The sequence below is a fragment of the Bubalus kerabau genome, chromosome 2 (assembly GCF_029407905.1).
Source record: "Bubalus kerabau isolate K-KA32 ecotype Philippines breed swamp buffalo chromosome 2, PCC_UOA_SB_1v2, whole genome shotgun sequence".
Classification (NCBI taxonomy): domain Eukaryota; kingdom Metazoa; phylum Chordata; class Mammalia; order Artiodactyla; family Bovidae; genus Bubalus; species Bubalus kerabau.
In genome coordinates this window covers 115,954,091-115,976,723 of record NC_073625.1, presented here as the reverse complement: position 1 = coordinate 115,976,723, position 22,633 = coordinate 115,954,091, and the positions used below count along the sequence as shown (strand labels likewise).

At 45.8% G+C, this 22,633-nt stretch overlaps 1 protein-coding gene across 7 annotated transcripts in view; it reads left to right on the top strand.

Moving 5' to 3' along the window:
- The window catches only part of SLC12A8 (solute carrier family 12 member 8), a 143,634-nt gene that overhangs the window by 101,188 nt on the left and 19,813 nt on the right, over positions 1 to 22,633 (top strand). For all 7 annotated transcript variants that reach the window (XM_055568471.1, XM_055568474.1, XM_055568468.1 and 4 more), the window contains 4 exons: positions 70 to 157; positions 1,709 to 1,796; positions 9,309 to 9,455; positions 13,837 to 14,482. In XM_055568471.1, the coding sequence (XP_055424446.1) occupies positions 70 to 157; positions 1,709 to 1,796; positions 9,309 to 9,455; positions 13,837 to 14,482 (969 nt within the window). The remainder of the gene's footprint in view (positions 1 to 69; positions 158 to 1,708; positions 1,797 to 9,308; positions 9,456 to 13,836; positions 14,483 to 22,633) is intronic.

The following is a 22,633-nucleotide window of genomic DNA, read 5'->3' as shown; positions in this document are numbered from 1 at the left end:
CCCCGAGGAGGGGAAGGTGATGTGTGGAGGATGCTGCTCACCCTTCTCTCCTGTCTGGGTGTCTTTCAGGAGTCATGGCCGGCTTCAACATGGGGGGCGACCTCAGGGAGCCTGCTGCCAGCATCCCCCTGGGCTCCCTAGTAGCCATTGGCATCTCGTAAGTTCCCCTTGTGGCAATCAGCTGGAGAGAGGGAGAGAAAACCCAAGGCAAAAGAGGGGATTGCTCCTTTTGTTCTAAGAGTGCCCTGTATGTGACCAATCTATTCTATATTCCAATCCTCCTTTTAACACTCAGCCAGCTGGAAAATTCACGTCTGGTGGGTTTAGATGCTCGCCCTTTCATCCCCCCTGCCTGGGAATCCAGCAAGGAAGGGGGTCATTAAAGAAGGTGGACTCCTTTCTTTCCTTTTCCCTCAGCCTCCTGCCCCTCCCCTTCCCCACCCCCATTTTGAACTTGGGCATTTTGTAACCATTGAGTTTCCAGGACCATTGCAGGGAATATAAAAAGGAAGAGTTCTGCAGACAAAATAAGATTTGCATACTACACCCCTTCGCTGATTGTCTGCGGGACTTCAGACAATTAACCTTCTGAGCCTCCATTTTCATCTCTGTAAAATGGGGTTAATGAGAACACATGTGTCCTGTAGACTGTGGAGGAGATGCTGTGTGTAATGGTGCACAGTAGGAACTCAGAGGCTGATTCTCCTCTTCTCCCAGCTTGCTTCCCCAAGGCTGCCAGACTTCCCTGTGTTAGTTCACACTGTGCCACCCATGTGAGCAGGCTGGGTGCCTTGGGTCTGGTTCTGACCTAGAATCTTCTGTTTTCTCTCTGCACTACGGGAAGAAGCTCCTTTGCCTTCACTGGGTAGGTGTGAAAGGTAATGAAATCCCAGACATGACAAGGATTAAAGTACCTGCATTATTTTAACCATGATGTTTAAAAAATATGAATACACCTCTTCATCATTGCTGAGTTTGCTTTAGCTTGTTGTAATGGCACTGTGGCTCCTAGCCAGGCATACAGCACCTGTCTATTTTGTGCTAAATAAGGTGATCTCTCTGGGAAGAAAATGAGGCTGACAAAGATAAGGGTGGGTGTCCAGAAGGAAAGGAAAGAGCCCACCTCATTTTTGGTCACAGCTGGGAGGTCCCAGGAGGAGCCTTTGGCCCATCGTCCTACTGTCCAGATGGGAATGAGGCCACTGGGTTCATGTGAGTTCATCGAGGTCACAGGGCTTCTGAGGGCAGAGCCAGGTCACTGCTGGCCTTTCACATTCGGCTTGGCTCTCTGTCACCTGGGGGCCAAGGAACAGCGGGACTCCGAGGCCTGACAGCTCATTGGCTTGTTCTGCTGCAGGAGGATGGGGTACAGACCTGCCCGTCGACCGTGGCCTGCATCCCAGCATCCTGGCCAGCTGGGCTGCTCCCCACCCCAGAAAACCTCTGTGTGTTTTCCTCCATAAGAGGCAAATGATGCATTTCTATACGTTTATATGAAACGATATGTTTATATATATTTATATGAAATATGCTAGAGGAGAAAAGAGTACCGGCAGTGCCCCCAGATAATCTGGGGAGCCTTCGTGATGGCCATTCTCTGTCCTTGGGGACAGTTCCCTGGGGGAGCCCTCAGGCTGAGGAGGGTGGAGTGGGATGGGGTTGAGTGATGTCAGGTGGCAGCCCTGTTCTGCTCTTGGGTTTCTTGCAGGTGGTTTCTGTACATCGTCTTTGTCTTCCTGCTCGGCGCCATCTGCACCCGAGAGGCCCTTCGCTATGACTTCCTGATAGCAGAAAAGGTGGGTGAGTCCTGCAGCCTGGTGGGCTCAGGCTGCAGGTCGTTGATCAGCTCTGAGCAGCAATGGCTGCCTCCCCTTTCCGTCCTGGCTGGGGAATCTGTGTAGTTGTGGGCCCAGGACTGCAGTACAGCAGCCCAAACCATGGGAAAGATACAGGTCCTTCATATGTATCCCTAGACCTGGGTAACCATATCAGAGAAGACACATGCATGCAGGTGCTAAATAATGGGGACACAGGCAACCCTGCATGTCAAAAATCAGAGCAGAAACAAAGAATCTGGTCACCTGAGATCCCCAGCTCCAACAATCCTTCATTATTGCCAATAGCCTCCCTTCCACTATGAGCAGAAAGCTACTCACAAGAAACTGGTAAGAAGGAGGAGGCTGATGAACAGAAAAGAGGGCAGGAAGCCCAGCGCCAAGGTGAGGGGTGGTGGGAGGCAGGGTCGGAGGCCCCTTGTCCTCTTGGGCTCCCCGGGGGACGGCCCGATGGATTTGGATACTGCAGCTTTGTTTTCCTGAGCACTACACTGGCCTGAAGATGATTAGCCAAGTCCTCATGTTCCACAGCCTCTGAACAGGCTGGAGGTCATGTGACAGTCAAGGACACTCACTTGGCATCTCTAGAACCCAGGAGATTAAGACTTCCAGACATTTTGCTGGAAATCCCCCAAAACTCCTGTCTTCCCTCTGTCTTCCCTTAAGTTCCCTGGGGAAAGTGGACCCTGAGATTCCCGTCATGTATCAGAAAGATGCGCCAGGCCAGGGAGGTGTCCTTACTCAGTTAACTCCTGAGTATCACTGCTCTTATTGAGGAAAAACACACCTTTTTCTCTGGTGTGAGGCTTTGCAAAGCTGCCTTGCAGGTACATAGAGGGCTGCTGCTTGGGGCAGGCTGGGGCTGGAAGCGCTGAACTTACATTTTAGAGCAGTGTTTGGGCTTGCTTTTCACATTAGTGCAGGTTTCTTTTTCAGGTGTGTAGACGCCAGTGTCAAGGTGATGTTTATTTTCGGGGGTGGGAAGGTGTTTTGGCCTTACCTCGCATGAAGGTTTGCAAGTGGGAGCAGTTCAGGGAGTGAGAGCGCTGACATCCACCTCCCAGGTCTCAGACCCCCCAGGTGAGCAGGGTTTACTCTCAGGGAAGGAGTCAGTGTCCCTCATTTATATGTCTGTGCTTGCTGGTGCCGTCTCACGTCTCATCTCCCAGGGGCCTCTTCTCTAACTGTGGAATGAAAAGCTGGGCTCCATTAGAGCGACTAAAGGCCTCCAGGAGTAGCTGGGCCTGGACTGAGGGAGCACCCAGCTGCTGTCCACACCATGCCAGCAAGCTCTGCTCCTTCTTGAGCCGGTTCTTTCTTGTGGATTCCCCCACAGAGGCCCTTTCAACCATCAGAGACTCTGATCTGGATGAAAAGAGTCAAATGATCCCCTGGGCGGGGCCCCTCTCTCCACTCCTTCCCTTGTTTAGCAGGGAAGGTAAGAATAGGTGTGCGTGAGGGGGCAGCTCGTGTCCCAGGAAGGCCACAAGTAAGAGTGTAAGAACAGCTTTCACCAGCAGCCCGGGGGAGACTTTGTGGGTGGAGATTCCACCTCTAATAATAGACTTCTGCATGGAGGTTGGGGGTGGGCGGACTTGTTTGAAAGGCCACCTGTCCCCAGCAGTGAAACAGACAGGCCAGCCAGCGCTTCGCTGGTGGCTGGGGCACCTGCTAAACCCTGCCTGGCGACAGCACGTGGGCAGGTCACTATGCACACAGCAGGTGAGAGGTGGAAAATGGGTTTTTGGAGAGGACACAAGACTGTTTTCCGGAACAGGCAGTTGTAAAGCCTGTGCTAGAAAGAAAAGATAGTATCCTTGGTTGTTAGTAGCAATCAGAGGTCAACGCCACAAGTGTGGGAACAGGGACGAAACGGCTCAGGGCAGCTCCGCAATAGCGGCTCCCTGGTGTGCTGCCTACCCCACCCCACCCTCAGGTCCCACAATAAGAGGACCAAGTGAGATTCTTCTGAAAGCCACGAACCCTGGCTTTTCTTTCTTGCCCTCCTTGGCTGGGCTGCAGCAGTGGGGACTGTACTTAGGGAGTAAGCTGGGCCACAGGCAGCTGCGCTCTCGGCACCTGGAGGACGGAAGGGTGTGGCACCCTGCCCCCTGATGTGGTGTATAATAACTGTTCATCCCCCCTCTCCGCCCCCTGTCTTAGCTGTGGCCTGGTCCTGAGCCGGCCCATCTCTGAGCTCTCCTGGGCTCCAAGAAAGCAAGACCTCTTCCTCCTGGTCTGTGTGCCCTGAGGGTCTCGCCTGGGCCCAGACCTGTGGCCTCCACCCCTTGACTCTCCTCCTAATGAAGCAAGCGCCTCTGAGCATTTCCTTCTCTTTCTCTCAGGCCTTTTCTGCCAGAACAATTATCCTCAGCGGCTGCCGGCTGCCCTGGATTCCTTTCCATTGACCTGCAGCTGGTCAGTTCATCTGTTTCTTTCTGGGTTTCCTGCGGTTCCTCTGATCTATTTCTAATTATTTGGCTTCCCAGCCCATGGTTTCTCTCAGAAATTTCTTTTCACTTTATATCCCTACCCCAGAGGAACTTTTCCCTGGCTGTCGGGTGTTAAGCTTTCTAAAAAATCTTGACTATGTCACAATGACTGAGGTCATCTGTGTGAGGCACAATCCCTGGTGCGCGGTTGATGCTTACTACATTTTGATTCCCCTACACACTCCTATGGACTTCCCAGGTGGCGCTAGTGGTAAAGAATCGACTTCCTAATGCAGGAGCAAGAGATGTGGGCTTGATCCCTGGGTTGGAAAGATCCCCTGGAGTAGGGAATGGCAGGCCACTCCAGTATTCTTGCCTGGAAAATTCCATGGACAGAGGAGCTTAGTGGGCTACAGTCCATGGGGTTGCAAAGAGGTGGTCAGAACTGAGCGACTGGACACAGACACACTCCTATGGGGATACCTTTACAGACAGTGCGCATTTTCAGGTGGGGACATTTTTTTCCCCTATTAATCCACATGTTAAACGGAATAGGAAAAAACCCCCAAAGTGTCAATCTCAATATTATTATAGAAAAAGGAATTGTATAAAGAGCAGGTATTAGTAGGGCTAAAATGAAATAGACTGATTGTTTCACAATAAACTTATATGAAGCCCAAGAAGAAGTGTTTATTACACATCAAAAAGACCAAATATTTTAGGAGCCCTGGAGCTTGCTAACTAGCAGAATAAGAACAGATTAGTAGGAGGAGTATCTTCAAAGCATGCCTGTAAAAAATGAGCCATGGCGCAGGGAAAACTCTCATCACTCTTGGATTTGACAGTCACGATTTCCCATGTTCATGAGCTGCACATGGAGTGAGGCAGGGCTCGTAGCTGGGGGCGAGCCTGGCCCAGCTCAGCCACCCAGCCGCGCCTGCCTGTCCTCTGCTCTCTGTCCCGGACACAGCGCTGCCTCTCAGGAAATGAAGTCAACCATGTTTCCTTGTGGTGGTGGTTTAGTCACTAAGTTGTGTCCGACTCTTGCGATTCCATGGACAGAGGAGCCTGGCAGGCTACAGTCCATGAGATTCTCCAGGCAAGAATACTGGAGTCGGTTGCCATTTCCTTCTCCAGGGGATCTTCCCATCCCAGGGATTGAACCCGGGTCTCCTGCATTGTAGGCGGATTCTTTACCAACTGAGCTACAAGGAAAGCCCACATGTTTCCTTGTGGAAAGTGGCTATCAAGTGAGAGAAAAACTTTGGTTGAAAGTGGAGATGTTGGTCACCTTGTGGAATGAGGACAGTATTAGAAAACTCATGTCTGCAGAAAGAGGGAACTGCTTGGGATTATAAAGGGGTAAATGTGTTAGGATGTACTCCTCAGTAATGTCAAAGGGCCACAGGAATTGGATGAGGCAGAATGAGTACGTTGGAAATGACCCTATTAAACCCAGTTCTTCAAGAAAAGGGACTGCCCATTGGGTTGGTAGGATCTTTCAGTGGCTGGAGTTCCCGTGGGAGCTGGGATCAAGTACCAGGAACAGAGAGATGAGTTAATGCTTTTCATCAGTAGTTACTGAAAAAGAAATTAGGGTAGTTCACATCCCAGGTAATATATTAGAAAGACAGCATTTTGTGATGACTCACACAGGTAGATGATAGAAGGGCACCTTTGGGGTTTTCCTAAAGAACTGTTGACACATATCTGCACAAATACTCACTTCCACCTTCACTGGCACAGGTAGTTAAGTTTACAGTCCCAGATAAATAGAGGAAATGATTAAATTCTACAAGGCTTGGGGCAGAGCCACGGAGCTTACTGCTGTACCTGGAGAGCTCTGCTCTCTGCCAGGTATCTAAGCTGTCCTCAGTGCTCCCTACAAGGGCAGATGGGTGACAAGGAAGGGGCAGGACTCAGATGGGGGAGAGAGAGAATGGAGTTATTACATTCAACCACAAGGACCAACGTTCCGTTTCTTTTTCAGAAAACTGGTTGAATAACAGTTTTACATAAAAGAGTGGCAAGTGGACAGTCCATTTAAATGCAGTTGACAAACTGGACAAAGCTTCCTACACCTAGATGGTCATCCCTCTGGCCTTTGGCCCCAGGGCTCTGCAGCGGTCCTGGGGAGTGTTTGTGGGAAGGCTGGCCGGGATGGAGGTCACCGTATCCGGCCACATGTTGCCAGAGACTCATTAAATTCCTGAGGTTAGTTCCAACACTGAAGCACACCAGCCTGGGCCATCTCCTTCCCACTCACGTTCACTGTAAATGGATAGGCTATATATACATGGAAAAGAACTTTTTACACTCAAATGTATGTAACCTTTTGGATAAGAGGCAGTAAACTTTCTGCAAGGAGATACTATGCCTGCCTGTGATGGAGAATTCTCTGAGGGGAGTATGCATTGAAGATAGGGAACCATGCCCAGTGGCTTTCACCCTGACTGCACCTTAGAATCACCTGGAGGGCTTTTGGAAAAATCAACCATGTCTGAGTCCCACTCTGTAACAATTATAGCAGAATCTTGGGGTGACTTGTGTGTATAATCAGAGTGGAGGACTACTGGGTCAGATTTTCAAAAAGCTTTTGATAAAATTTTATTACAGAGTCCTTTTTTAAAAAAAAAAAGTCAACAGAAGGTGGAAACAAAGGCTATAGATGAATGATTGCTGCTCAGAATGAGTCAGGGGTTTGATACTGGGATGAGTGTATCTAACAATTTTGTGAGACATCCAGGACACCAATTATAGTGGAGTTGTGAAGCCTTATTACTCCAGCCAACAGTACTTGCTGAACGCTGTGTGCCAGAGGGCCAAGGTGCGGGAGACTTAGAAGCTTATGGCATGCTGGCAAGAGGGGCCATGAGTGTAATTAACCACAGGGTAGATGACCTGCCATTAGAGTACACAAATAAAGCGAGGGAATATTATATGACATTAATTTCTTCTAGTAATAAAGTGGTAAATAGAGTAGGGTGGGATAGGCATAAATTCATGACACTGAAGAAAAGAAGGGAGATTCATTGGGGATAAAGATGAAGTAATGCATTTAAGGAGAACTAATCCACACTGAATTAAGGAAAAAGTAGGCTATTTAGTGGACCTTAGGCTTATCCACAAAACTTCTGACCTCCCTGACTGTTTGAGGGTTATTCACCTATGTGAGGTCTTGAAGGGAGTGATCCCCATTTATTATTATAGGACCCCAAATGACCAGACTCATGCTTGCATGTCCCTTTGTGCCCCTGGTAGGGCATGTGACTGAGGCTGGGCCCACCAGATGCTTCAAATGTCATGAATGATGCAAAGGTAAGGTGATGGTGAGAATTCATCTTTGGGGCAGCAGGTGCTGGTAGCATCTTGGTCAGACTGCTCCTGTTCAGGAATCTGAATGTGCTGCTAGCTTTGGGTCTTGCCTTTTTCCAAGCCTCATCTTTCAGCCTTCTGATGATTCTGTGACCCTCTAGTATCCTATAAACACATGCTTAAAAAATATTTCCTGTCAAGAATCCTGGCTGATACAGATTTTTGGTGCTAGTTTATGGCCAGTGTTCAGTATAGCTTGATGCATTGTTAAAGCAAGGAAGTAAAAACTGGGGTGAGGAACGTCTTCATGGAGAAGGGTATAAGGGACAAAATGGAGAATGAAATCTAATGCAGCTGTAACAGCTGGACAAATGAGTGCTAAAAATACACGGTTCAGGCCATTTGCCTGAAGTAAAATATCAATAGAAAGGAAATGGCACCTCAAATACTTAAGAAAAGGGAGAGACTTTCCTGTGGGTGTAGATGAAGTTCAGCTCAGGAGGGGGCTATGGACTCATGGACTCATGACAGACAGTGTGGAACACAGCTGCACACCAGCAGCACTGATCTTTGCAAGGGGACACCAAGCAGAGCAACTCTGCCCTCTCTCCTATCTGCTGGTACCTTGTGGGCTATGTGGATCTCACTCTCTCATTTAACACTTACATTTCTGTATTGGCACCAAGTGGACCAGGATGAACTAAACAGGAGCCCCATGGAAGTGAAGCCAGTGGAGGAAATAGTGTGTCTGGTGCTCCCCAACCTCACATTGAGGTGCAGCAGAGCCCTGAGGAGCACCCACTCATGTCAGGGGCTGGAGGGTGGGCTCATGGAGGAAGAGAGGTTTATGCTGAGTCTTGAAGCACAATTGGGAGTTTAAGAGACAGACAGTGAGTGGCTTAGGGATGTGGACAGAGGGTTCCAGCAAGCAGAGAAATCATGCTGATGGATTCTGAGTGTGCAGAGTGTGGGACTGGAAGTGTCACAGACCAGAAAGGGCCAGGTATGTCAGGGCATTGGGGAGCCATGGATATGTTTATGGCAGGGGCATTCATTATGACCAGTGTGCATGTGGGTCATGCTGGCAGAGGCCTGGGGACAGAGCTTAGCCCTTAGCATTCTTGCTGGCAGTGGTTCGCAAAGGATAGTCCCCAGGCCATCAGCATCAGTATCACCTGGGCGCTTGTTAGACCATGGAGAAGGGAATGGCTCCCCACTCCAGTATTCTTGCCTGGAAGATCCCATGGACAGAGGAGCCTGGTGGGCTACAGTCCAGAGGGTGGCACAGGGTTAGACATGACTGAAGCAGCTGAGCATGCACACACTTGTTAGATATCCAGATTTGGGGCCGTATACCAGACCTACTGAATCAAGAAACTGTGGGGTGAGACCCAGAAAATCTGTGTTTTAATAAGCACTCTGGATGAATCTGTGATTCATGGGGTTGCAGAGTTGGACACGACTGAGCAACTGAACTGAACTGGATGAATCAGACACAGTCAATTTGAGAAGCTCTGTGTAGGCCGTACAAGAAGTGATGGCGGGTCAAACTGAAATGGTGGCAGTGCCAAGGAGGTGGGTGGGCCTGAGGTGATCGGAATGTATCTAAGATGTCGAATCTGGAGGATTTATGATCAGATGGGGTGTGGGTGGGTGGGTACCAGGGGAACGGAAGGGAGCAGAAGCAGATTCTGCTGTTGAGTAATGAAACTGCTTCCTCATACAGGTGTCCCTAGTGGGCTTCCTATTCCTTTTGGGCTTGTACATCTCATCTTTGGCCTCCTGTATGGGAGGCCTCTATGGAGCCCCCCGGATCCTGCAGTGCATCGCCCAGGAGAAAGTGATCCCCGCGCTGGCCTGCTTGGGGCAAGGGGTGAGTGACCTTTTCTTTGAGAAATGTACGTTTTTGCTGCTCAACTGACTGTTGGCCAATAAATTGCTTAAATCTTTCTGATAAGAGCCACTGGTCTGGTTCTGGTGGGGAGAAGCAAGCCTGCAGCCCTGTCGTCTGGATTCTTTGGTCTGGGGCTACGGGACAAAGCATCTGCCCATGTCATAACCACCCAGAGCACCTCGGCACTGGGTGCCCAAGTCACAGTAGCACCATGGACCCTGCCACAGCAGAGAGAAGTGGTGCCACAACCTTTAGTAAAAATAAATTCCGGATCCTCCAAGTTTAGCCTAGAGGGGAGAACCTCTTGGTGAGGAGAGGACCTGGTCCTTGCAGCTCTAACTCTGTCCTGGAGATTCATCTCCCCTTTGGGGTTGCTTTATGCTGAACTCTCACACTTCTGGTCTCTGGGCTCCCTGTTAATCCTCATAGCCCTAACCCTAACTGATACAACTTGGTCGAGTCAAATCAAATGAGACATTCCTAAAACTGAAGGGGTGACAAGAGAAGGAAGCCGAGAGAACCCCACTTCCCGATAATGTGTTTTGCAAGCTGTCAGTCAGTTCAGTTCAGTCGCTCAGTCGTGTCTAACTCTTTGCGACTCGCAAAGCACCCCAGGCCTCCCTGTCCATCCCCAACTCCCGGAGTCCACCCAAACCCAAGTTGCAAGCTGTAGTTGATTTCTATGTTGTGGAAACACGACAGGGTTTCTCCCCACCCCAGTCCCATCCCCAGCCCCACTCTTGTTTGATGCCACGTAGGTACAAGTCATCTTTAATCCCTCCCTCTGCCTTCCTCTGCTTCTTATCCACTAGTCAGCGTGGATGGGTAGGACAAGTGACTATCATCTCTAGTAATTTCCCTGTGGTATGTGCCTTTTATTTTATTTTAATTTATTTTTATTAGGTAACAGGTGTAGTTGTGTGGTTCAGTCGCTCAGTTGTATCCAACTGTTTGTGAGCCCCTGGACTGTAGCCGGCCAGGCTCCTCTGTCCATGGAATTCTCCAGGCAAGAATACTGGGAGGGGTTGCCATTTCCTTCTCCAAGATAATGTGTGTACAGGACTCAAAACTAAAAATAATAGATACCCTGAGAATTTTTGCTCCCTCATGAGTTGTTCTACTTTTTCGTCACCCGTAGCCACATTCTATCATAGCTGGTTTTATTAGTTTTTCATGAATCCTTCTCTCTCTTTACAGAGGTGGTGGTCTGTGTACATTGTTCTTTGCCTTGCTTTTCTTCATTTAATATAGCTTGAAAATCTGTCTTTTCATATGAATATAGAAAGAACTTTCTCATTGTTTTTCCATCATGTGGATATACTGTAGTTTATTAACCAGTTCCCTATAGATAGTATAGCTTCCAGTAAACAGTGCTACAAAGGATACTCTGTGTGTGTGTGTGTGTGTGTGTGTGTGTGTATGTGTGTACAATTTTACACATATGCAGATAGATATATCTATAGGATCAATTTTCCTAAGTGAGTTTGCTGGTCAAAGGGTCAGTGCATTTTAATATTAATAGATATTGCCAAAACACCTTCCATGGGAGCTGTATCATTTTGTATTTCTACCAGTAATGTATGAAAGTTCCTGTCTTCCAGCAGCTAGCATGACTGTTAGACCTGGGCCAAGGACCTTGCTTTATAGGACTCTGTTCTGATCTCTAGGAGACTCCTGAGGTCAAGGGGACATGCCCTTAGCCTGTGGGCTTACATAAACAGATGGTGACCACATCTGGCCCAGGGACCATGGTTTGCCAGCTCTGGATTACCTCCTCCATATGTATCTCTAAACAAAATAGTTCAGTTTTGCCTGCTTTTTAAACTTTATATAAATATGGCATGCTTTTCAGGCATCATTATGTGACTCACCCATGTTTTTGCTGATAGCAGCGGCTTGTTTATTATCATCTCTATATAGCATTTCCTCATTTGCTGCAGTTTCTCACTAATCCTGCTGTCGTGGTATGCCCCTGTTTGTGACTGTTATGGACAGTGCAGTGAACAGCCTTGTAGTAGACTGGTTCACGTGTGGAGTTCTTCCAGACCCGTTAGTGGAATTGCTCAGTTGTAAGTTGTATATATCTTTGCTTTGTAGATAACTCTGAACTCTTTCTCCAAAGCAGTTGTGTTAATTTAAACTCCTGTCAGCAGTTGGTAAGTGTTCCCATTCTTCTGTGTTCTTGCCAATACCTGATATTATCAGATGTTTTAATTTTTGCCAATCTGGTAAGTGTTTAATGGTATCTCACTACAGCCTTAATTTGCATTTCCCTGATTGCTAATGAGGTTGGACATCTTTCATATGTTTAATAGACATCCTTTTGCACATTGTCTTTAGTGGGTTATCTGTCTTCTAATTATTTTGTAGGGATTCTTGTACATTCTGAATTGGTCTTTGTCAGTTACATGTGTTAACAAATATCTTTCCCCATTCTGCAACTTCACTTTTCTTTGTGCTGTTTTTTGGTAACAGAAGTCCATGTGTGACTGTTTTATCACTTTACAACCCACCCTTATTAAAGTCCTTCCTGGATCACTTGCATATCCTACAGTTTACCTAAGACCTCCTTCCACTTATTTCAGACCCTCCTTTTATTTCATTAGTTTTTGACAATTTACTTTATTCTTTATAGTTCTATTGTTAGAGTATGCTAAATAGCTAACCCACTCCAGTACTCTTGCCTGGAGAATCCCACGGACAGAGGAGCCTGGTGGGCTGCAGTCCATGGGGTCACTAGGAGTCAGACACAATTGAGCATCTTCACTTTCACTTTTCACTTTCACGCATTGGAGAAGGAAATGGCAACCCACTCCAGTGTTCTTGCCTGGAGAATCCCAGGGACGGGGGAGCCTGGTGGGCTGCCGTCTATGGAGTCGCACAGAGTCGGACACGACTGAAACGACTTAGCAGCAGCAGTTCAGCAGCATGCTAAATAGCTGTAGTAAGTATATCCAAAATGTAATTTTCAAAAACAGTGGAATGTATCTTTACTCCTTTAAAAAAAAATTTACTTTGGGTTCTAGGAAGGTGTTTCAGATCAATAGGGCCTCTGATCCTCAGAGACTCGGGCCAATGATGACTTTGCTACCTCCATCCTGTGAAGGTTGAACTCTGTTTCAATCCTCAGTAAGGGGGATGCACTTGGAGGAACATACCTGGGAGGTTCACAGATCAGGTCTGGATGTAGCTGACATGCCTGTCCCTCCCATCACAGTGCTGGCATAAAGGAGATGGGTGCAGTGGTTAGGTCCTATGTCTATCCTGAGAGTAAGGCTGACAGTATTTCCTGAAGAAGAATGAGGGAATGAGAGGAGTCATCAAGAATTTTGCTTACTGAGTAACTAGAAGGATGAAACGGATACTTTCTTAAGTGGAGAAGCTGCAGAGTAGATTTGAGAGGCAGGACATCGAGGGATTAGCAGTTTTGTTTTGGAAATATTTGGTTTGAGGTCCTATTAGACATCAGCTGGAAATGTTGAGTAGACAGTTGACTAAGTCTAGATTTCAGGGGAACATTTCAAGCCGCAGTTTCAAATTTGGGAGCTACGAGCATTAAACTGGTTTTCAAGGCCATGAGCCTGATTGAGGTCCTAGAGAAGGAAGATAGGTAGAGAAGAGAAGGGGTCTGAGGATGGAGATGGAGAGTGCTCTGAATGCAGAATTCAGAAAAGTGGAGTGGCCAGTGACAGAGACTAAGGAGCAGCCAGTGACAAGGGGACCAGCAAGAGAAGCAAGGAGACCAGGGAGTAACCAGCTGGGTCAGATGTAATGCTCAGGTCAAGGAAGGCGAGGACTTAGAAGCACTGTTACTTTTGGCCCAAGAACCGTGTCAGGGACTGTGAGGAATAGCTTCTATGGAGCAACAGGTCACAGTACATGGAGTTAGCACATTTTCTCCACTTCTGTCTTCCTGAAGGTCACCCATACTCACCCCATTAGTAACAGATGTGCATAAATGTGTGTGGGAGAGTTTGTTCATGTTTTTGGAATCTCCCCACCTTAGTCACCAACGAATGTGCTGTGTTTTCTGGAGTCTGCCACTCCCCTTGAGGTTGTTTTCTCCATTAAAGCTTGGGAAGAATCAATTTTGTACCTCTTCGATTTCCAAAGCTGACTTTAAAACCCAGTGAAAGACAAAAAGAAAAATATTTGTGAAGTTCATGTTCTATAGTATTGTCCCATATTAATAGTTACTCTGGATTGGACATCATTATCCCAAGCTTGTAGATGAACTTATTAACACACCAAGAAGCACATGGGAGAAGTGACTGAGCCAATTTGAGTTGTGTTTCTATCATGCAATGTGATTTTCTTCCATGAAATTTCATGGTCCTGCATGTTCCTTTTGTTTCTGCAGAAAGGGCCAAATAAAACGCCTGTAGCTGCCATCTGCCTGACCAGCTTGGTGACCATGGCCTTTGTCCTCGTGGGCCAGGTGAACGTCCTGGCCCCCATCGTCACCATCAACTTCATGCTGACATACATCACGGTGGACTACTCTTACTTCTCCCTGTCCATGGGTGGCTGCAGCCTCTCGGAGAGGCCTGAGTTGGTGCCCGGGGAGGGCCTGGGTGCTCTCCACTGCTCTGAGCCCCTGCTTCTGGAGAAGGCTCCCAGTTATGGCTCTGAGGGCATTGCCCAGGGCCCCTCTGAGGGCACTCTGCTAGAATTCACCAAGGACATGGATCAGCTCCTCCAGCTAACCAGGAAGCTTGAGAGTACCCAGCCCAGGGGAGGAGAGAGCCATGGGATCCTAGAGAATCAGAAGGAGAAGACCAAGAAGGCCAGCAAGCAAACCCTCCAAGAGAGCTTCCTCTTGGACCTCAGGTCCCCTGCTTCCTTCTCTCCTGGGGACACTGATGGATGGCCTACTGCCTCCTGGGAAGGGCAGGGGCCCCATGGGAACACACAGAGTCCCAGAAGTGAAGAGGATCAGCCTAGAGGAGCCTATGGAGCAAAACTCATCCCTGAGCCAAGTAACCAGCCTAGGCCAAGCAGAGAAGGTGGGTGCTTTGCAGTCACACCAGGGCCTCCTAATTTGGGAGTTATCACAAGCCTCTTTCAAATCCTTAGGTTATTTTATAGCTGGGTTTAAAATCCTTGTTAATTTCATTTGATATTTACTTTAAAATATTATGGTCAGTTATCAGCTGAATTTATAATTCTAATCTGGTATAGAGTGTTAATTTTAAGCATAAATTTCTATCTACTCTTGTATGTTAGGGCTGGGAGCCATGACTAGTAACTAAATATTAATTTCATTTTACTCAAAAATCAGCCAACATGAATGAAACCAGTTCCTCCTTTCAAGGGAAGTGGAAGTGTGTTGTGACCAACTGCCTGGCAAGGGCTCAGTCTGTTTTGTCTTTGGAGGATGAATCTCCCAAACCAGGCAGGAGGGGGATGGAGAGACAGGAGATGTGATAAAGAGCACAGCTTTTCTTTGCTTCCTCGTATCTGCAGACAGAGACAGAGGGAGATGCTCAAGGGAGACTTCTGGGGCATGAAAAATTCCAAGAGAAAGAGAACTCAGAATTGTTTAGTCTTCCATATTCTAGGTGCTTGCTTGTGCTCACTCAGTTGTGTCTGATTCTTTGTGACCCCATGGACTGTGTAGCCTGCGAGGCTCCTCTGTCCGTGGGATTTCCCAGGCAAGAACACTGGAGTGGGTTGCCATTTCCTTCTCCAGGGGATCTTCCTGACCCAGGGATCAAACCTGTGTCTCTTGTTGGCAGGCAGATTTTTTTTTACCACTGCAGCACCTGGGAAGCCCCGTATTCTAGGTACTTGGCATACATGATTGCATGTCATATAATCGTCGTTAGCACTTCCTATTTTACCACTGAAGACCCCATATCCCAATGAGATTACAAAGACTCCTCAGAGCTGGTATTCTGCATGGCTGGATATCACACCCCGGTCTCTCTGTATCTGAAGCCCAGTACCTTCCTCTCCATTAACCTGTTTCCTGAGGTCTGTGCAGACAAGTGTGGGTAAAGAGGAGGAGACAGGGGACATAGAAGAGATGTCCAAAAATAATTGCTTTGGGTTCTTTTGTACACCTGCTTTTCCTTCTATACCTCCAGATAGGTGGATGGTTCTTAATGGTAGGAGCATAATTAAAAATTTTTAATCATATCATTTTTGTCAAAATAACAAGTACAGTTTAATAAGCCAAGTGGAATTAAAAGTCACATAGCCAGAAATAGTAGTCCTATTCTTCTACACCATCCCTCTTCTCCATCCTGTAGTTCCACTGCCATAAAATCCCACTTTCAACCAAATCGTGTTAACCTTCATGTTACTAAATAATATATTTGTATTGCTACTTCTTGATATATCAGTTTTAGATATCATTTTTTGATTTACTATTATGATAAATGAATACTAGCTCATTTATGCCACTCTGATTTCTCACCCAATGTCCCCCATGTAATTACATCACAGTTTAAAAAATTAATTTCAGTAGCTAGTATTCATATTATCATGATTAAGTAAATGTTGCTTAACTATGAGCCATATATTATACTATGATTACATTGCCTTTTTTTGTCCAACTTTTTCTGTTTCCTGGGGTTAATAATTGCCATGGTTTTTTCATTTGCTTGGTTTTTCTGTCATCATTTTTCTCTCTGTACTCCGGTGAATATGGCAAATGGCTCTCAATGTTAAGTTCCGAATGCTCAAATTCTTAAGACATTCATCATATCCATTTGCTTTTTCTTGTCTGTCCTATGGCTCCTACCTGATCCCCTCTAGTCTGTCAGTTCTTTAGGCCTGCTACAAAGCTGTTGTCTTGGAATTCCTCTTTGTCTTTTTTTTTTCCTACTTGGCATTGACTGACCTCCCTATGTTTGAAGAATTTCCAGTGCTATGAGTGTTGGTGGGAGGCAAAGCAAGCCTTTCACACTTAAAACTGAAAATGTCAGATGCTCAGTTTTCCAGTCCCTCCTACAGCCAGAGTTCAGGCACAGGAATAAACCTCAGTGAATCAGATAAGCCGAGTCCAAGTGAATCAGATACTTGGAACTGGAAACCTGAAGAGATGAGGGCTTTGAGGAACTCTCTGGAAGCATGATACTGGCTGCAGGGTGACTACATTCCTGGCTCCACCATCCAGGGCTTTTCAAGGTCAATGGTGTCGGAACCTTGGTCGCTGCAGCAGTGATATCCCCTCTAGACTGCTTTGACATATAATTTTGACTGTTGTCCTTGGCTGTTTACCTCTGAGACTGATTCACTAGCCTTTCCAGCTATTCTCAGAGACCGGGAAATATCTTTTTAGCTGGTCATATTACCCTGTTCTTGATTTCCAAGAGCTCTTGGTTGTAATCTGATTTGTCTTTATCTTTTAAAAAAATTTGAAAATCATCTCATTCTTGTTTTATGGGTACAATATTTTCCAGGTAATATTAGTTTTTCTCCTTTTAAAGTCTTTTTCTGCCCTATGATCTTTAGATTCTTGTCTCTTTGGCTGAGTCTCATTCTCCCTTTTATATTGGAGGCTTTACTAAAATATCTGTTGATCTTTTGATTTCCTTTTCTACTTAGAAGTGAGTCCTGAAAAGCTGTTGAGAAGACCTATGTCCTGGGCAGAGCTTATTGGTTAGGGCACCTCATTGTAGAGTGATCAAGAAGCTGGCTTTTTCATGAGAGGACCCCCAAGTGTGATTAGCTAGAGATTTCCTCTGTGGCTGTTCAATTCCTCCAGAGAAGAGTCCTTTAATCTCTTGCCTGGGAGTCCCCCAGAGAGCCAGGTGATATAAGGGAGTTGAGGTATCCCACTGCTTAGGATACAGACGTCATTGAATCCCGCAGTTTCTAGCTCCATCCCCTCTCTCTTTGTTATGCCTGGTGTCCCAAGTTCAGGCCCTCTCTGGTTTGATTCCTTCAGAGGAACCCCCTTGCCCTCCACCAACACACACACACCTTGGGGAGGGGTCAGGCAAAGAGGAGTTATTCCCCAGCTGCATGAACAGAGGAAAGGAACTTGATGCCCAGCTGTTTCATATACAGTCTTGCGAACGGTCGGCTGCACCGTCCCACTTCCTGGTCCTGAACTTTGTGTGGCCCACCAGGGCACCTCGGGTTGTTCCTTGCCAGCACCCTCTCTGGGGCCTAGAGTTCATCCTCGGCTCTGCTCAGTTTGTTACTACTCTTCTGTTACCTCTCCACCTTCCAAGACTTGTTTTTATCTTGTTTCTCTGATTCTTCTTGTGTTTGTGGGGTTATGGCTATTTAGTTTCTGTTCTGTTTTCTTAGTGGGTTATCAGGAAAGAAGTGTGGTCATTTTGCAACATTTAATCAGTGATGTTGCCAGATCTTAGAAATGTCCTGAGATCTTGTTGACCCCTCCCTCTCCTCCATTCTTGCTGCCTGTACCTTGGTGCAGGCCCTCATCATCCAGCACCCAGGTTCTTGTTTATCTCCACGCTCATCTCCAGACTCCAGATTCTCCCATACATATCCTCTTTATCCTTTTCACTGTCCTCTGAATGATCTTTCTAGAGTAAAATTCTCATCCTGTCTCTTTTACTTAAAAACCTTCCTTGGAATATAATACCTTCCATCTTGGTGTGATTTGCAAGGTTCTTGGCAATCTTGCCCTACCCTACCTTCCTGGGCACTTTTCTCATGACAACCCATATACGTATGTTCAGCCACACCCAGATGTGTGCCCCAAACACATCGTGTTTTTTATTCCTTCCTGCCTTTGCAATGCTATTCTGCCAGCTGCAATTGCATCGCTCCTCCTCTTCCATCTGAAATGCTGACTTGCAGTTTAAAATCCATTTGACTTTTCAGACCCACTCTGAGAAGGATTCCCTGATCTCCCTCTCCTATGCAAGCATAACATTTGAGCCATACTAATGGTATGAACACTTATCACATTGTTTTATACATTTGCTTACACATTTGTCTTCAGGCTTACTCATCTATCTAAGGAGAAGAAATGTTCGTTTTATTCCTTTGCCCCTAGTCTGTGAGTTACCTTTAGTTACAAACCATGTCTTTCTACCTTGTCTTCATCAACAATATTCCCACACAATACATGACACTGACACTCAGTAAAGGCTAATAAATTGATTAACAATTATATAGACATTGGCTAAAAATTTTAAACATTGATAGGTCGAGTAGAAAGAGTTAAACTGTAAGAACCTAATGTGTGACAAACCAGATGCCATAAAATAATGAGTCAAATCACTAGTGAATATATATTGTTGAGAGTAAGTGGATCAAAAAATTAACTTGGGACTGTATTTGATACCTTATTTAGCCACAAATTCCTTATTTATAACAGCTGCCCAAGAAAGATTTGTGACTATTGAAGATATCATCAAAGACAAAAAGGATCTGATTAAACAGAAATAAAAAACGTTTGCACAACGCAGTGTCACAGAAGGAAACAATTATTCTGACAAACACAACTGATAAAAGCATACCTCCCAAAGCATATTATTTTTAAAAACAGGAAGGTCAAAATCCAGATTCCACTAAAGAGAGGTCAGAAGAAATGAACACTCAATTTACATTTGAAAAAACAGTGCCCAGACTCACTCACTGTCCATTCAACAAACTAACTTTTATCATTAAGTGTTGAATGTTGTTAGTAGCTAAAAATAGGCAGCATTTACTGAGTCTGTCCCACGTGCCTGGTGTGGAGATACTCTTTTAAATACGGATGATCTTAGCTCAGATCTACGCATTATTACTAGCTTTTTCCAGATGGCAAAGGTGAGGCTTAGGGAAGTTATACACTTACTCAGAATATACGGCAACTGGAATTTGAACCCAGGTCTATCTCATTGTAGAATCTGTGTTCTAAACTACTATCAGTTCAATTCAGTTCAGTCACTCAGTCGTGTCCGGCTCTTTGCAACCCCATGAATTGCAGCACGCCAGGCCTCCCTGTCCATCACCAACTCCTGGAGTTCACTCAAACTCACGTCCATCGAGTTGGTGATGCCATCCAGCCATCTCATCCTCTGTCGTCCCCTTCTCCTCCTGCCCCCAATCCCTCCCAGCATCAGAGTCTTTTCCAATGAGTCAACTCTTCGCATGAGGTGGCCAAAGTACTGGAGTTTCACCTTTAGCATCATTCTTTCCAAAGAATACCCAGGACTGATCTCCTTCAGAATGCACGGTTGGATCTCCTTGCAGTCCAAGGGACTCTCAAGAGTCTTCTCCAACACCACAGTTCTAAAGCATCAATTCTTCGGCGCTCAGCTTTCTTCACAGTCCAACTCTCACATCCATACATGACCACAGGAAAAACCATAGCCTTGACTAGACAGACCTTTGTTGGCAAAGTAATGTCTCCGATTTTCAATATGCTATCTAGGTTGGTCATAACTTTCCTTCCAAGGAGTAAGCTTCTTTTAATTTCATGGCTGCAGTCACCATCTGCAGTGATTTTGGAGCCCCCAAAAATGAAGTCTGTCACTGTTTCCCCATCTATTTCCCATGAAGTGATGGGACCAGATGCCATGATCTTCGTTTTATGAATGCTGAGCTTTAAGCCACCTTTTTCACTCTCCTCTTTCACCTTCATCAAGAGGCTTTTTAGTTCCTCTTCACTTTCTGCCATAAGGGTGGTGTCATCTGCATATCTGAGGTTATTGATATTTCTCCTGGCAATCTTGATTCCAGCTTGTGCTTCTTCCAACCCAGCGTTTCTCATGATGTACTCTGCATATAAGTTAAACAAGCAGGGTGATAATATACAGTCTTGACGTATCCTTTTCCTATTTGGAACCAGTCTGTTGTTCCATGTCCAGTTCTAACTGTTGCTTCCTGACCTGCATACAGGTTTCTCAAGAGGCAGGTCAGGTGGTCTGGTATTCCCATCTCTTTCAGAATTTCCACAGTTTATTGTGATCCCCACAGTCAAAGGCTTTGGCATAGTCAATAAAGCAGAAATAGATGTTTTTCTGGACCTCTCTTGCTTTGCGATGATCCAGCAGATGTTGGCAATTTGATCTCTGGTTCCTCTGACTTTTCTAAAACCAGCTTGAACATCAGGAAGTTCACGGTTCACGTATTGCTGCAGCCTGGCTTGGAGAATTTTGAGCATTACTTGACTAGTGTGTGAGATGAGTGCAATTGTGCGGTAGTTTGAACATTTTTTGCATTGCCTTTCTTTGGGATAGTATGTATATGCTGCTTGGGTCAGTGTCTATTATGAACTAGGCCGTGGTACTGAAAATGTTAGTTGCTCAGTTGTGTTCGACTCTTTGCAACCCTAAGGACTGTAGCCTGCCAGGCTCCACTGTCCATGGGACTTTTCAGGCAAGAATACTGGAGTGGGTAGCCATTCCTTTCTCCAGGGAATCTTCCCAATCCAGGGATCGAACCTGGGTTGAATGAATCCAATTTAAACCACCATTAAGATATCATTGCATATCTATTAAGCTATCAAAAATTTCAATAAAAAGTATTTAGGTCGGTGGAAATCAGGTTTATACATAAGCATTGTTGGAAGCAAGGTCAATGGAGTCATTCCTTTTGGATCAATTGATTAGTTTTTTCATCAAACTTAGGAGTTTTGGGGTCATGATTTCTTCGGAAAGCAGTAGTTTTGTTGCCAGAGGGAGCAAATTTGTGGCCTGTCCCTTTATAAGCTCAATGTGGTGAGCCAAGTAGAAATGGAATGGGGAAATTTTTAGCTTTGCTAGCCTGAGGGAGTGGAACCAGTGAGGGTGAGCAGTGTACCAGCCAGAAATTTAATAGGGAGATTCTAGAAATGAGAGAGCCATAGAAAGACTGTAGCTCCCCACACCGCTGATCTGGGCAGCCTGAGAGAGACTAGGAAGAGTCAGTCAGCTTCAACTGTGGTTCCCAACCCACACACAGATCTGCTGGCAGAGGGGGAAGCCTCCTAGGCCACATAGACACAGGGGCAAGCTCCTTGCGACTAAAAACTGGAGTGGGGATACGAGTAGCCCAGGAGGAAGACTGTAAGCTCTCACTGTTCTTACCCTCAGCTCCAGCAATTTTAGAAAAATAAACACTTCTTAGTTTGTCTCCATTTGGTAAGTTTCTAGAGCCCCAAGGGATTGTTTCTGATAATTTCATCTAGTTATATACCTATCTCTTACAGAGAGGATTTACTACCCTCTTCCCATTGTAGTAGCTGGAAGTCCCTCTGGTTCATCCTCTCTGGAGAATGAGCTTTTAGGATGTAACAAGAAATATAAAACTGTCTAATCACTCTGACTTAGTAAATCTAGTTGGGAGAATTGTATCTCAAGAAAACCGTCAACTGAACAGCAAACCATAAGTATTTACCGGATTCTCGTATCTGCACTGTTGGTGCTGATGACAACCTAGAAATAAATGTGCAGTATTTGATAAGTGGTTAAAAGATGGCAGAATCAACATGATCAGATACTACATGAACTTGAAACATGCTTGAAACATGATCACTTGTGGACCATATCAGTGCCCATTCTTATTTTGTACCTGCTACTCAGAATTATGTGTTTGTTTATCCTGATGAAAATATGGAGTGTATTTCCAGAGATGGCTTCATAATAATTTTAAATAATTTCTATAAAATTATTTAAATTTGTGGTTTAAAAAATTGACATAATTGTTTTCCCCTTCAGGTCTAAAGTCTTCTTATCTGCATGGGTTTTGTGAATACAGAACTTGTTAGACATACTGCTACATTTTAAAAGACAATTTAACATTATACATTATGTTTATTATATTTCATATTTTTAACATGCCTAATACATGCTTCCCCGGTAGCTCAGCTGGTAAAGAATCTGCCTGCAATGCAGGAGACCCTGGTTCAATTCCTGGATCAGGAAGTTTCCCTGGAGAAGGGATAGGCTGCCCACTCTAGTATTCTAGGGTTTCCCTGGTGGCTCAGATGGTAAAGAATCCCCCTGCAGTTGCAGGAGACCTGGGTTCGATCCCTGGGTTGGAAGATCCCCTGGAGGAGGGCATGACAACCCACTCCAGTATTCTAGCCTGGAGAATCTCCATGGACAGAGGAGCCTGGCGGGTTACAGTCCATGGGGTTGCAAACAGTCGGACACGACTGAGCGACTAAACACACAGTGCTTACCTGTTCGTTTTGTGACTAAAGCTTGATAAAATTGCCTTCCCAGTTGTTATTCTAGTATTTCTAACATGAAAAACTG